This window comes from Gobius niger, assembly GCF_951799975.1.
Source record: "Gobius niger genome assembly, chromosome: 1".
Taxonomy (NCBI): domain Eukaryota; kingdom Metazoa; phylum Chordata; class Actinopteri; order Gobiiformes; family Gobiidae; genus Gobius; species Gobius niger.
The window spans coordinates 36,199,136-36,213,565 of NC_136852.1; the positions used below are offsets into that span (position 1 = coordinate 36,199,136).

Below are 14,430 nucleotides of genomic sequence, written 5' to 3' on the forward strand. Positions count from 1 at the left end.
AACGTCAGGTTTTCTGTCACAGAAATGCTGAAAACTCACTTCATGAAATTGATACAAGTGTTTTAGAATTAGATGTGCAATGTTTTTCCACAACTGTCTTTACAATATACTGAAGGAAGACTAAACTCATTTCATTCCACAACTAGAAATAAATCAAAGTGCATATGGTTTTAAAGCTTTTATTTAGATGAATAACATCTGTTGTAAGGAATCATTTTCATTTTATTTCAGTGAAGCAGTAATTTATTGGAGCTTGTCTACATGCACTAAAGTATCCAGGTCATTAAAGGGGATTTGAAGTTTCCTGCTTTGGCTGGTTCATGTAAACAGAATCCTGGTTTCAGTTTCCTGGTTAATATCCAGGTTATTAGAAACCAGGATATTCCCACAGTTTCCTGGCTACTGTACCATGTAAACACAACATCCTGGTCTTTCACCATTGCTGACGTACTGAGCATGTGCGAACGTTTGAAACAGATATGGCAGGAGCCTTTTTGTCTGGTACCTGGGCTTTGAAAACTTTGTATCTTCTAAAAATTAACAAAATAATAAAGTAACCTAAAAAACAACCACTTTTTTGCCCCGTGGTATCTAAGTCAGCGCTGCTCTTGAATCAAACCAATGTATATACCAGGGTGTATATATAATAAATATTTGAATTAGAGGTGGGCATAGATAATTTTTTTAAAATCTAGATTAATCTAGATTAAAATGTCTTGTTTGAATTCTGCCGAAGCCATTCAGATTATGTGTGCTGCCCAAATAATGACTAAAAGTAAGTCTTTGAGAACGAGTTTCTCAGGTCAGGTGGTGCGATAGACCAGGGGCTCATCTCCTGTTTCCAAAATGCATCACAAACTGCATGAGAACGTTCTACTGTGATAATTGCTGATGAAAATAATTCATGTTCAAGAAGATGCACTTGTGTTTACTAACTGTTTATTCAGTTAAACATTCATTTTGAACTATAGGCCGACTACATAAGACAGGGGTGTCCAAACTTTTTTCATGGGGGGCCTTTTATCGAAGCGTACACGGGGTGAAGGGCCATAGATTGGTGGTTAGTGCTACGAAACCTTCGACTATACTTTGTGCCAGCTCTGTCACACAATAAAATGCTAGTTCTTAGGTTAGAATTGTGTAGAATTGTTACATTTCAAATGTGTACCGATTCAGCAAGAAGGCAGAGGGCCACCAAAAATTGGTCTGAGGGCCGCATTTGGCCCCCGGGCCGCACTTTGGACACCCCTGACATAAGAGGTCCTGATGAACTGTTTACAGTAGCTTTGTGACAAACTAAATCTCCTCTTCTGCAACTATGACCTGCTAAAGAACATGGGACAGCTGTGGCCGGAGTCCCCAAGTATTTATTTACGGGTAATGTGGGCCATCTTTATTTTTAATTTTTTTCAATTCTCACGTGTGATATTGGGCAGAAAAGTTATTTTGGGGGGGATTTTTAACCCAATGACAGGAAGTGACATAGATAAAGGTTTAGTTCAGAGCATTTTAACTCATTTCCCATTGACATAACATGGTCGGCATGGCAACAGTTTAAAATAGTTTTCCTCTATGTCACTTCCGCCAGTGTTCGATAAGGAAGTGAAACTATAAACGTCACAAAAATGGTCAAACCAAAGAAAACTGGGTAACATTTTTAGTAAAAGTTAAGAGGTTACACAGCTGCTCCAAGACTGAAACAGAACCAGTTTCATTTCTCCTTTTTGAGCAAAGAAAGGACTTCCCCTGCGTTCACGGCCCGGCCCTATCTGTAGCCCCCGCCCCCCCCCCCCATTTTCACTCCTAAGACAAGTCGATACATCGTCATATTCAGTGGAATCTCCATAAAGCACTTTATTCTGGTCTTGTGTTTGTCCTGGGTTCAGTCCAGGTTGTAGACCCCGCGGCCCTGTCCTCTGCGGGACGGAGCCTCTCTCTCCAGGGCCTTCAGCGCTCGGGTCCTGGACTTGGTGTCTCTGAAGGTGTCCAGCGCCGGTCCCACCTGCACAACGGCCACGCCCAAAATTGCATTCAAAAATCACATACAAAAATATGTATATATCAAAATGAGTAAAAATACAAAAAATAGGTGTAGGTAAATAGGTGTCCTTTCAGCCTGGACTCAAACACAGTCAGGGTTGAGGCCTGTTTCACGTCCTTACTGAGACTGTTCCACACTTTTGCTGTGTGAAACTGAAACGTAGCCTCAGCGTGTTAATTGACTCTGGGAACCACCAGGAGGCCCCTCCCTGAGGATCTCAGGGCCCGAGATGGTTCATCCGGCTGTAACATGTCAGAGATGGACTTTGGTGCCTGATGAGACGACACAAGCAGAGATGTTTTAAAGTCTATTCTCTGAGTGACAGGAAGCCAGGGCAGAGACCGGAGCACTGGACTAATATGGTGGCATTTCCTGGTTCTGGTCAGGACTTGAACAGCAGTATCTTAAATATACTACAGTTGTCTAACTGCTCGATCGGGAAAGACCAGTGAACAGTTACAATAGTCTAACCGACTGGAGACAAATACATGAATTAATCTTTGTTGTTTTTTGTTTTAGCAATGTTTTTTAGGTGATAATAGGCCGCTGATGTAATGGACTTAAAACGACTGTTAAAATTCAGGTCTGAGTCCATGATTACTCCGAGATTTTTAACTTGACTTTTTGGTTGTAATGAAAGAGCCGCATGATGACCAGTGCCCACCTCTGTGTGTTTTTGTGGGCCTGAGCTCGACAGTTTTATCTGTGTTTAACTGGAGGAAGCGGTTTTGCAGCCACGCACTAATCTGTTTAATACAATGAATACAGTGTTTTACAGTGTATCTCCGGGCCCGTGTCCCCCCACTGTCAGTCAGACATAGATCTGGGCTCGTCTGTGGAATTGTGACAGGACATGTTGTTACTGGATATCGGATGTTGCTCTTTTGTTGCTTGTTGGTCACATTTTCATCGCTTTTTTTGGTCATGTCTTTGTCGCAATTTTCATTAAGCTTTTAGATTTGGGTAAAGCCAAACTGGAGTTTGGCTTTACCCAAATCTAAAAGCGTCAAAATAGAGATGAAAACAAGGATGAAAATACATCAAAAGACAAAAACATGACAAAAAAGCAAAGAACCAAGAAATTCAAAAAAGTGATGACAACGCAAGGAAAAAGATCAATTTAGAGGAGTTTTGTAGCTCTTAGCGTTCAAATGAAGCGTTTCTCTGGACTATAGGCTGTGACCTTTTAGATTTGGGTAAAGCTGACCTGGAGAGAATGGGTGGGTAAGAGGTTAATGCTGTCCCTGGACCAACAGCATCAAAGCTTGGATCTAAAAATATGATCTTTTTGCAACACCTGCTTTTGATGCTTTGATTTTTTCGATACCAGTAGAACCTAAACTTTTTCCCCGATAGAGGCTATGCAGATTCTACTTCAAACAAATCAAACAACTGATGGAACGTCAAGTTGAGGGACAATTTAAAGAATAACATTTCAGAGACAGCCACTCAGTTTGCTTATGCCATCACTCACATAAGTTCTACGCCACGCCAGAACCCAGCCTGGAGCCACGTTCTTTTCTTAAGTTCCGAGGTCTTAAGTTTAAGTAGCTATTACACTGCGTTCCAAATTATTATGCAAGTTGTATTTTTGTGTCAAAAAGGAAAAAAAAAATGTTATATGAAACTCATGGATGGTTTTGTGTCTCAGGCTCTATGAATCACTGACATTAATCTCAGAGACCTGGGATGATTAGTTTTCAGGTTAAGCCCAGTTAAGGGAAAAACTACTGAAAAAGGACGTTCCACTTTATCATCATTTTCAAGCAATATGGGAAAGAAAAAGGATCTCTCTGCTGATGAAAAGCGTGAAATAGTTGAATGTCTTGGTCTAGGTATAAAAACCTTCGATATGTCATGAAAGATTAAGCGTAATCATCGAACTGATAAGAGATTTGTGGATGATTCAGACACACTCGGGTTTGTGCAGATAAAGGCACAATATGGACAGTTTCTGCGAGACAAACACATCAGATTAAGAAAACAGATGCCACAAAGCAGCATACAGGTGTTTGAAGCTGCTGGTGCCTCTGGAGTCTCCCGAACATCAAGGTGTCGGACCCTCCAGAGGCTGCAGTTGTGCATAAACCTTCTATCCGGCCTCCCCTAAACTGTTCATTGAAGCTGAAGCAGAAACGGCTGCAGTGGCTCAGAAATACACGAAGACTCATTTTCAAACAGTCTTGTTCACTGATGAGGCCGTGTAACCCTGGATGGTCAAATCAATGGAGTAGTGGATAGTTGGTGAACGGCCACAATGTCCCAACAAGGCTGTGACGTCAGTAAGGAGGGGGCGGAGTCATGTTTTGGGCCAGAATCATGGTGAGAGACCTGGTCGGCCTCTTTAGGCCCTTTTAGGCTCCCTGAAGGTGTGAAAATGACCTCTTTCTTCTATGGTACAAAATGAAGAGCCGTGCTTTCCCTAACAAAATCATCTTCATCATGACAACGCACCATGTCCTGCTGTAAAGAAAACCTCTGCATCACTGGCTGCTATGGGCATAAAAGGAGAGAAACTCATGATGTGGACCCCCTCCTCCCTTGACCTCAACCCTATTGAGAACCTTTGGAGCCTCAACAAAAACTTCTATGAGGGTGGGAGGCAGTTTTCATCCAAACGGCAGCTCTGGGAGGATATTCTAACATCCTGTAAAGAAATCCAAGCAGAAACTGTCCAAAAACTTACAAGTTTAATGGATTTAAGAATTTTGAAGCTGCTCTCACACAAGGGCTCCTATGGTCAAATATAACTCGACCTGTTAATATTGTTTTGATTGAAATATCTTCCGATTTCAGTAAATATGACCTCCTAATGCTGCAAATTCAACAAATGACCATTTTCAGTTAATTACAAGCTTTAAAATGTATTGAAACGATGAGTTGCAGAATAATTTGGAACAGTGGATTTTGAGGTTTTTACTACATTCATTTTTGAAAAAAATACCGTTATCGCTGGGAGATTTTTTCAACCACATTTAAATGATCCTCTACCAGTTAAAGACTTGAAAATGATGCTGACTCTCATTTGAATTGACCATTTAGAAAATCTTAGAAAAATGTCATTTGCATAATAATTTGGAACGCAGTGTAAGTAGCTATTCTCAGTCCGCGTAGTTAGACATTTTTCAGGACGGCGATGCGGAAAGCTGAGCTGCGCGGAGGCCACTCGAAGGGGCGTGTCTGAGAAAATGACCGCATTTTTCCACACGGACCTCGCGGACACGTCAAGTATAATCCAACCTTAAAGCAGACGGACCTGGCTGTAGCGGCTGGTCCTGGGCAGGCTCTGGTTCTGCGGCGGCTCCGGGGGCAGGCCCTGGGTCTTACGCAGCACACTGGTCCTCGTGTCGGTGATGGTGCGCAGTTTGACCTGAAGCAAACAGGACCCGGGTCAGTCCACTTTAACTTTTACAGTAAAGAGCCGTGAATGTCGTCAGTGGAAGCAGACACAGAGAATTCACTTATCCTATAGCATACATGCGTTTCCAATGACATCACGCATAGTTCTGGCAGCCATTTTGAATACTAAAGTAGCATTATGCATGACTACAGCATGTAACAATATCTCTACTCAGGATGAAAATGAAAGACAACTGACTGACAGTGGCATTTTTATGGACTCGTAATCATTGCTCAAGAAGTAAACAGTTCAAACACTGAGACTCAGACTGAATGAACACATCAAAGAGGAAACACAAATCCTTTCTCTGTGATTTTAACAGTTTGTTATGTCAACAGAGTCAGAGTGAGTGTTTAAGCTGCTCAAGACATTAGCATGCTACCGGTTAGCAACTGTCAATGGCTTCAACTACAGTAACAGCTCTGACCTCTGACCTCTGTCACATGTTGTATCCAAGGTTAGATGTTTGGAGTGTGGTTCAGGTCTTTCTCTTGGAGAGGTCAGAGCTGAGCTGTTGGAGCTAAATGCTAACTGGTAGCATACTAACATCTTGAGCAGCTTAAACACTGACTCACTGGTTTCTTCACATAAACGTGCGTCTAACAATAAGTGTAAAGAGTGATGAAAAAGCAACAACAAGTCAACTAGAAAGCCACGAAAGAGCGACAAAGAAGTGACGCAATGAAAAAGTGACCAAAACAAGACGAAAATGCTCAACAACAAAAAAAAGTTCCAATCAGTTTTGTAGTGCTGTGCTTGACACTGGTCTGTAAGCTGTAAGCTCCGGTCAAGAAGCTTTTAGATTTGGGTAAAGCTGAACTTGAGAGGTTTAATGAATGTTCTGACCCGGGCGTCGCTGAGTCTCCGGTTCTCCATCTCGTCCCTCTTCAGCTGCTCCTGGATCCAGCGCTGACTGTACTCATGAGCCAGGAGCAGGTCCAGGGGCGAGTCCGGCCTGCAGCAGCAAAACACTGTGACCACTCAGGGTCGTCCAGCGCAATTCACATGTGAGGCAGTCCGATTTATATTTTCATGAAATGATCTGATTACACTTTAGTGGAATTTCCTTTGGGATATTTCTAATGATGAACGTGACTAATGTCGGAATACAGATCTATAAATATCTGTTAAAGACACATTCTAATGCCGATATTTAAAAATGTTCTATAATCCTGTAGAATGTGTTGAACTGTGACAGCAGGGGGCGCTGTGTTAGAGACTTAGGGCTGACTAAACATGGTTTAAAAATGAGCTCCCTCTGAAGAACCGACTAAACATGATTCTTCACAGGGAGCTCATTTTTAAAAGACAAAAGTCAGCAGATTCCAAAACACATAACAGTAAGTCTCTTATGATTCTGAAATCATGAGCAAAAGTCTGCAACATAAAATATATACAATAGGCTCCGGGGTGAACGAACATGACAGATTTCCACCATGGTGTTTGGAGGAAGTTATAAGAGGCTCATTTTAAGGCTCTGACTGAGCTCTTTCCAAGTCTCTACAACCTTCAGTTCTGGAGATATCGGCCTTTTATCTACATATCGGCCGACAGTCGATATAGAAAAATACCCAAATATGGGTCGACCTCTATTTAAGACCTTTTTTTTTTATATAAATGTATGCAGTAAAATTAGCAGCAATGTTATTATCCAAAAAGAAGACGATAGATTTAGATTGTATGTCATTAACAGTATTTTCAGTAGTACAGACTGTACTTTCTTACTTACTGTACTGTACAGTTATAAAGTGCTTTATTTGTCACTATACAATTGTACAAGAGATACTGGTACACAAGCCTAGAGCGCCCTCTAGCGGCTGTCAGTGTGAACAAAACAAACGTGATTTCTACACATAAGTCGCACCCCCAGCCAAACTATGAAAAAACTGTGACTTATAGACGGGAAAATACAATAATACTTTTGCCTGATATTTAAAGCCACACTGCGTAACAATCTGGATTCTATTGCTCCTATAACAAACCCTGCCCCTGAAGAGCAGCTGGACTCAGAAGGATGGATTTGCCTAATGCACCCTCAGTCAGGGTGAAATGCTAGAAAGTGTGGCTTTAATGCCCCTGTCGACGTGTGTTTTGACCTGTTCACAAGTCCGAAGGCAGCGTCCGGCACCAGGCCCCGCCTCCCCTGCACTGTGGTTGGCTGGTCGCTCCGCTGCTGGCGTGTGATTGGCTGGACTCGGAGCGGTCTCTGGGCGCGGTACTGGCTCTGCTCTTTGGCCGTGACGACTCCGGACTTGACCGCGCTCCGGTTGAGAGTCACGTAGTCCACGGGCGGCACACTGGGGGCGGAGTGACCGCGGCGTGAGGCCACGCTCCAGCTGGACAGGACTGACAGAGGAACCATAAATACACTTTCAGAAGTCCACTTTAAAGGTGCACTATGCAACTTTGGATGTAAAAAAAAGAAATAAGTTGATATTAGTGGGGTAGTTGACCTTTCAGTGACCCAGTGGCTGTATGGGTGCTTAGTTTGGCACCTTCGTTTTCCTTCCCGGTGGCGCCTATGAGAATCAGGATCATTTTTATTCCAGTTTTTTTCTGGTTTCTGGTAGGTTTTTGGAATGGAATGTATACGTAACCATAGATACGGTTCAATCAGCAGTGAAAATCTAAAAAAACATTGATCCTGGAGCGTCCTACAGGCCAGCGGGATGGTTAGTAATGGCGCCTTGCCGGGCGTACTCAATAGACGGCCCGGGGGCCAGTTCTGGCCCGCCGAACAATTAAATCTGGCCCGCGCCTCATTTTCCATTTTCCATAGCTCCATGGTGCGTTGGCAGCAAATTCACGGCGCTTTGCGTAGCAGAGTCCCTGTGGCTTCACTATCATCATCTCCTAGTGCTGGCTCAAATGAAAACATGGCTCAGTAAAACGGTGTAAAGCGGCTAAACTAAGAACACAGGAGGCTTATCATTGAACAGACTGACAGGTTTGATCAAATTGAAGCTCAAGGACACTCGTGCATCGTGCTTTTGGAGTTTTTCTCCGATTATCCCATGCAGAAGCAGGACTCTTCGCGGTCGGCGGCAGATGCACAGCGTGTTTTCCTGTCTTCATCGTTGCAAAGGGCTTGACCAGCGACTCAAAGGTCAGGGACACCAGTTGTGAATGTTCGTAAAGCAGATGATAAAGCTGAAAACTGCTCTGCACCGGTGAGCACTCGTGTTCAACCGGTCAACACACTAAAGCTCGTTATCTGGGCTCTAACTGAGGCAAATAACATCTGAATCATTCATCGGGCAGGTGCATCTTTGCTTCCTTTCTCCCCTCACTTCATTCGATACATCTAAAAAGTACAGAGATGCTCTTTGCGAAGTTTACAGGTAAAAGTGAGAGGCTGAATATGTGGATGAGCGCAGTATCTCCTCAGAGGTCTGGACAGAACAGCGGCTCAGGGCTTTGGTCAGCCTTTGTCGGTCTCTGCCCTCAGCGCTGAGGAGCAGTTAGTCATGTTGTTTGAGATGGTCTTGGTTCAGTTGGTCTTCACATGTAACTCTCTTATTCTGGTTTAGATGTGATTTAGTCCAGTCTTTGCCCTGATATTGCATGTTTTTGTCCTGGTTTAATCCTGGTTTAGTTCTGAGTTGCCCTACTTTATTATTAGGCTCTTTATTATTCTGTATTCATCTGCTACTGCAGTGTTTTTAAAGCCTTAAAATAATAAATCTTTTATGTTCAATTCTATTCTAGTCGAGCAGTGATGATAATGAAATTCTCCTTTATTTAAATATGAATACATTTGGGGGTAGCACTGGGAGGCTCACCCCTGACCGGCCCAGTGGCCAATGACCTCTGACAAATCTGGCCCAGTGAAAAAAGTCATTGAAGAGCCCTGCCCTATGCTAGCAACCTAAGCATCCACTGAAAGGTCAAACACGTATTAATATTAAAGTTGTACAGTGTACCTGTAAGTAGTTTTTGAGGACATGTACTTTACCTGAGAGGTATTTGTGCTGAGAACGTCTTACTTTTACCCCAACATTATTTGAAAGATAAAAATGACACTTTCTGCTCCACTGCATTTCTATAAAGGCTCCAAGTCCATTTGTCCAAAAGGATAAAAGCACTCTATGAACAGCAGGTGGCGCTGTGCAGACGTACTGTCAATGCCACTCGATCAAGTTTGTGGCAAAATTGTATGTTTTAGAAGTGGTATTAAAAGTTTCTACTTTAAATACTGTATACTGTAGATATGTGTAATTGAAGTGTAAATACTGTAAATATTGCATCTGAATGTTGAAGTGATCCTTTTGTCAGTGCTTTATCTGTATTCTATATTGTTCATGGACTCTAAAATGTCCTCTGTATAAACCTGCAGTCACTTTGCCTCTGCCCCGGGACGGCAGATGAAAATGAGCGTGTTGCTATCTCTGGTCTGTGTCTGTGTCATGTCCCTGTCAAATAAATAAATAGTACTTTCACTTCTATTTCTACTATGGGAGTTATATTTGACTTACCGTGAGCGACTCCTCCGTCATGGTCGCAGCTGGGGAGCCCGTAAGTGAAGTCCGGTCCTGGGACGGTGAAGCCTCTGGACCTGGCCTTCCCTAAAGGAGCCTGAACCACACACAGACAGATAAAGATGTTCTTCTTTACAGGCTGTGTGAAGTGAAAGTGTCTTGCTAAAGGACACGACAATAGTATGAAGAGGCTAACGTGAGAAGCAAACCACAAAATATCACATCAGATATATACTTTGGAACGTTTTGCTATCAGATCTTTCACTACTTTAGGAAATATTCCATAGTGAGTCTTGTTTTTTGGGCTAAAAGAAGCTAAAAAATCATCAAATTAGATCTCAACAAGTCCATCTGAGACAGTTCCAGGTTTTGTTGAGACTGAAAGCTGCTGTCTGTTTAGTTTTAGGCAACATCAAGCCCTCCAACATAGAACCTCTGGCCCCAAGGGGATTTTTCGACATTATTGCACGTATGAGAGATCAAATGCCTTAGTTTTATAGTACATTGATAATGATAAAATAAAATCACTTCCTTTAAAGCAGGGGTGCCCAAAGTGTGTGCGCTGCGTGTGGTTAATACTAACTCTCTTCCATTCATTCTCAAAGGTAAATATGGATGCAGTACACTTTTTGACCACCAGCGTCAAATTGGGGGCGCTGTTTCACTCCTTTCGCAAAGTTAGGAAACACTGTTGTTGTGTCTTGGTGTTTATCAATCACAGAGCGATGTAGCAGCAACTTTCACAGTTTTCCAACTTTTATTGCAAAGGTTGTTACGTCAACAACAGTATATGTTAAAAACTGACTTATAAAAGAATTGATGCTGAACTGACACTTTCAAAATAATCTAATGTGGCATTTTCTTTGAGTGAACGAATGAGGTAAAGTTACTGTAGGTGCTGTAGAGACAGGTGTTTTTGCACCAAATTGCTACAATGGTTGATTTTGTTCTACTAAAACTAGGCTTTTGCCAGAGTTACCATTTGTTTTAATATAGCATGTTATTTGCATAGATAGAAACAAATGCAAATGCAGGCTATCGAAAACATTCAAAGTAAATAAAATAAAGTAACTTTGTAATTTGCAGTTATATGTGTTTTTCGTGCTTGACATCGCTGTGTTTGGCCCGCGACTCACAGGGACTTTTTCGTTTTGACCCTCGGAGACAAAATGTTTGGGCCCCCCTGCTTTAAAGGCCCCCAAGCAAGACTCTCCCAAACCTGCCAGGTCATATATTAGAACACTTGCATTTGTAGAAACGTTTGACTTTGACTTTATTGTTTATTTACAAATCCCCCCCGTACCTCACCTCTCTGTAAACCTCTTAACCCCCACCTGAACTGAGCATATTTTATCCAGGTCGGCTTTACCCAAGTCTAAAAGCTTCTTGTAAACAAGCGTCAAAATAGCAACAAAAATGAGACGAAAGTGAGGATGTAAACGTGACAAAAAAGCGGCAAAAGAGCAACAAATATGTAATAATAAATAATGCATTGGTTTTATATAGCGCTTTACATTATTCATTCACTCCATGCTCGGTGGTGGTAAGCTACTATTGTAGCCACAGCTGCCCTGGAGTAGACTGACAGAAGCATCAGCCCCTCCGACCACCACCAGTCACTCACTCACAACATTCACTCGGCTTCCTGGGGCCTTTCCGAAACCATTCCCTCCCCCTTCCCCGACATCCTTCCACAGGCCTCAGTCAGGGACCTTCTGACGTTCACTCAACAGAGAAATTTGAGCTGTGACTTTCAGGCGCACTCTCCCTCTCCCCCACCGTCCTCACAGCCCATAATGTGGCAAAAATCACAACTTCAACTGATCATACTTTTAAATAAATAAAAGCTTCTCATAGGAGTTTACAAAGTAATTCAGATTAAAATATGTCGTATTTACGTTATATAATTTAACTTCTTCAAACTCACAAGTGAGAACTTTTCCTCTCCCAATAAAATCATATTAAGTCTCGCTGTCACTTTCTTTTTCATTAATAAACGTCTATATGACGATAAAGCTGTTCAAATGAACAACACACGCTCCTAAGTAAACGCGGAACTGAAGTTGTTTGGTGTGTTGCTCGTGGGACTGCTCTCCGGTGTAACACACACCTGTTAAGTGTGGTGTCGATGCAGACTCGCTGAGAAGGAGCTTTCCTCCCACTCCCCCTCACTGAGGGGTCCATTTCGGACAGAACTCCACTCCGCGGGCACGAGCAGACTGAGTGTTAGGGGGTAGGCTGAGGGAAAGGCCCCCGGTGTTCCCAAACGGTCTCCCATCCAATTACTGACCAGGCCCTTCCTGCTTAGCTTCCAAGGTCTGATGGGATTGGGCAGAGCAAAGCAACGAAAACATGAAAAAAAAATAAAAATGTGAAAAAATAAAAATAAAAATAAAAAAAGAGACGAAAACATGACAAAAACGCTTCAAAAATGTGCTTAAAACATCACGCACATGTGTTTGAATATTGTCACTGCAAGAGACGACTTTGAACTTTGTGACAGTTTTTGTTTTTGCAAAATAATAAGACTAGAAATCTGCATTTTGACAGTTCCCATAGTTACCGCCATGGAGTTTTCAGCTGCTCCACTATAGATACAGACGGCATCTCGTCATAGAAGGGGGCGTGGCTTCGCCGAGGGGGAAAATAGAATATTTAGAGAAACACAGTTTTCCACTCTTTTTAGCCATTTTCTGGTGGAATATGAACTTATTTATCACACATAAATAAAGTCAAGTGTAAATCAGGCCCATATGTATATTTTGTCGCAACAGATTGTTCAGTAGAAGTGAAAAAACGGCAGTTGTAGCAAGCGCTAGCTAACCGTTAGCATTAGCCCGATGCTAACATGTAGCATCAAGTTAGCATTCTCTGTTATTCATGTATTTATGGGCTGTTGAACCACTTTGCTCCTCCCCATGTCTTTGTATCTTTATTTAGTAGAAACTATATTCATAATTCAGCGTTTGTTACAGTAGTTTTTGAATAATTAGAGAAAATTTACATTTTTTCAAAATTGTTTTCCCCCTTAACTGTTTTCAAAAATGACCATATATGGGCGAGTCCAGAGATGCCGTCTGTATGTATAGGCTCTTTAGAATGTTGTGACATCACGTGAACGCAACCTACCGTCAAAATACATAACACCCCTCTAGTTGTGGCTCCACCTTTGCATTTAAATGACCAGGAGTTTTTTTGTGTCTGTGGCGTTAAAAAATACTTTGTGGGCATTCAAATTGTATTAAAAAGTATTACATTGGACTTGCTGTTACCTGTAAACACCCACCAAAAGCTGAAAATGAACATGTTTAAAATGTGTCCTGCAAACCAATGAATGCTTCAGAAACATCAAAGTGATCCTAAGTGTCACATCAGACATTGCTCTAGTGCGAGTCTGGCGGTGAAGGCGGAGTCTGACCTCAAGAATGCGAGGGTTGAGCAACATGGAGTCTCTGAACACACCCAGCCGTGGAGACGACGCCATGACGACAGGGCTGATGGGAACTGTAGACCAATGAGATACAGAAAGCAATAAATACACCTGCTCTGTTTTATCTCTACATGTCACTTAGGGTTGACAAGCTGTGTAGACTGACTGGGAGCTGGCAGTCGTGCATCTCTATGTCATTCATTTGAGGTTCAAATAACACACAGAATATAAATGATATCTGCTGGTATGAGAGGGGGGGCAGAGCGTTCCACAGCTTAGGGCCGACAACGGCGAACGCTCTGTCCCCTCTGGTTTTACGGTTCGTCTTCGGAACCACGAGCTGGAGCTGGCCCTCAGACCTCAAAGCGCGTGGGGGGCGGTAAATTTGGATGAGGTCTGTGATATACTGCGGGGCCAGTCCATTCAGAGCTTTAAAAACAAACAACAACATTTTAAAATCAATTCTAAAATGAACAGGGAGCCAGTGCAAAGACGCATATGTTCACGTTGTCGACTGCTTTTATTTTATGTTAGATGTATAGCACACTTGGTTCGCTAAAATATCTGCTTTTGCAATATTCTGAGGTACAATTTAAAACAAATTTGATTCCACTACTAGAAAAAAAAGTTGGGATATATAGTTGAGACCTTTTAATGTTCAACATAACACTATCCCCTAAATAGTCGAAAAAATAACCCCAAAACCTGCTTCAACAAATGAATCATTTTCAAGTTACGTTAAGTTCAACTTTATAAAAACGCGTGAACCATGTTTTTTTTTTAACTGTAGTTGTTATATCAAGTTTGACTGACCTTTTTCTCCTAACTTTTCCTCGGTTGTTGCTGCGCCTCGCTGTTGCTAGGGAAACGGGACGTATGCGTGGATCTCTACGCCACGTAGATTACCTTTTTATTTTTTGTACTTTTTTTAATGAATAAATTATTTCGACTGTCTAAACTTCCTTGTGCGTAGATATAAGCAAAACAATCTTTTTTTTTTTCCTTTTTATTATTACATTTTGTGCAGCTGAAAAAATACGTAGGACACGTCGATACAAACGTCACCTTCGTCATTTCGGAG

General features: G+C 42.1%; 1 protein-coding gene across 1 annotated transcript; it reads right to left on the reverse strand.

Annotated features, from left to right (window-relative positions):
- Window positions 1-1,846: 1,846 nt before the first annotated feature.
- cfap77 (cilia and flagella associated protein 77) lies at window positions 1,847-14,208 on the reverse strand. The gene is made up of 7 exons (XM_079563811.1): window positions 14,163-14,208; window positions 13,338-13,423; window positions 9,917-10,016; window positions 7,538-7,787; window positions 6,288-6,396; window positions 5,298-5,411; window positions 1,847-2,002 (listed from the first exon to the last, which is right to left on the reverse strand). Exons 2-7 carry the CDS (start codon window positions 13,401-13,403, stop codon window positions 1,883-1,885), a joined length of 759 nt encoding a protein of 252 aa, XP_079419937.1. The 5' UTR covers window positions 13,404-13,423; window positions 14,163-14,208; the 3' UTR covers window positions 1,847-1,882.
- Window positions 14,209-14,430: the final 222 nt, after the last annotated feature.

Coding starts and splice junctions, on each gene's coding strand:
- cfap77 (XM_079563811.1), bottom strand. CDS start 13,403: ATGGCGTCGTCTCCACGGCTGGGTGTGTTCAGAGACTCCATGTTGCTC. Junction 10,017..13,337: donor TCAACCCTCGCATTCTTGAG/GTCAGACTCCGC, acceptor TGTGTGGTTCAG/GCTCCTTTAGGGAAGGCCAG. Junction 2,003..5,297: donor GGACCAGCCGCTACAGCCAG/GTCCGTCTGCTT, acceptor GCCGTTGTGCAG/GTGGGACCGGCGCTGGACAC.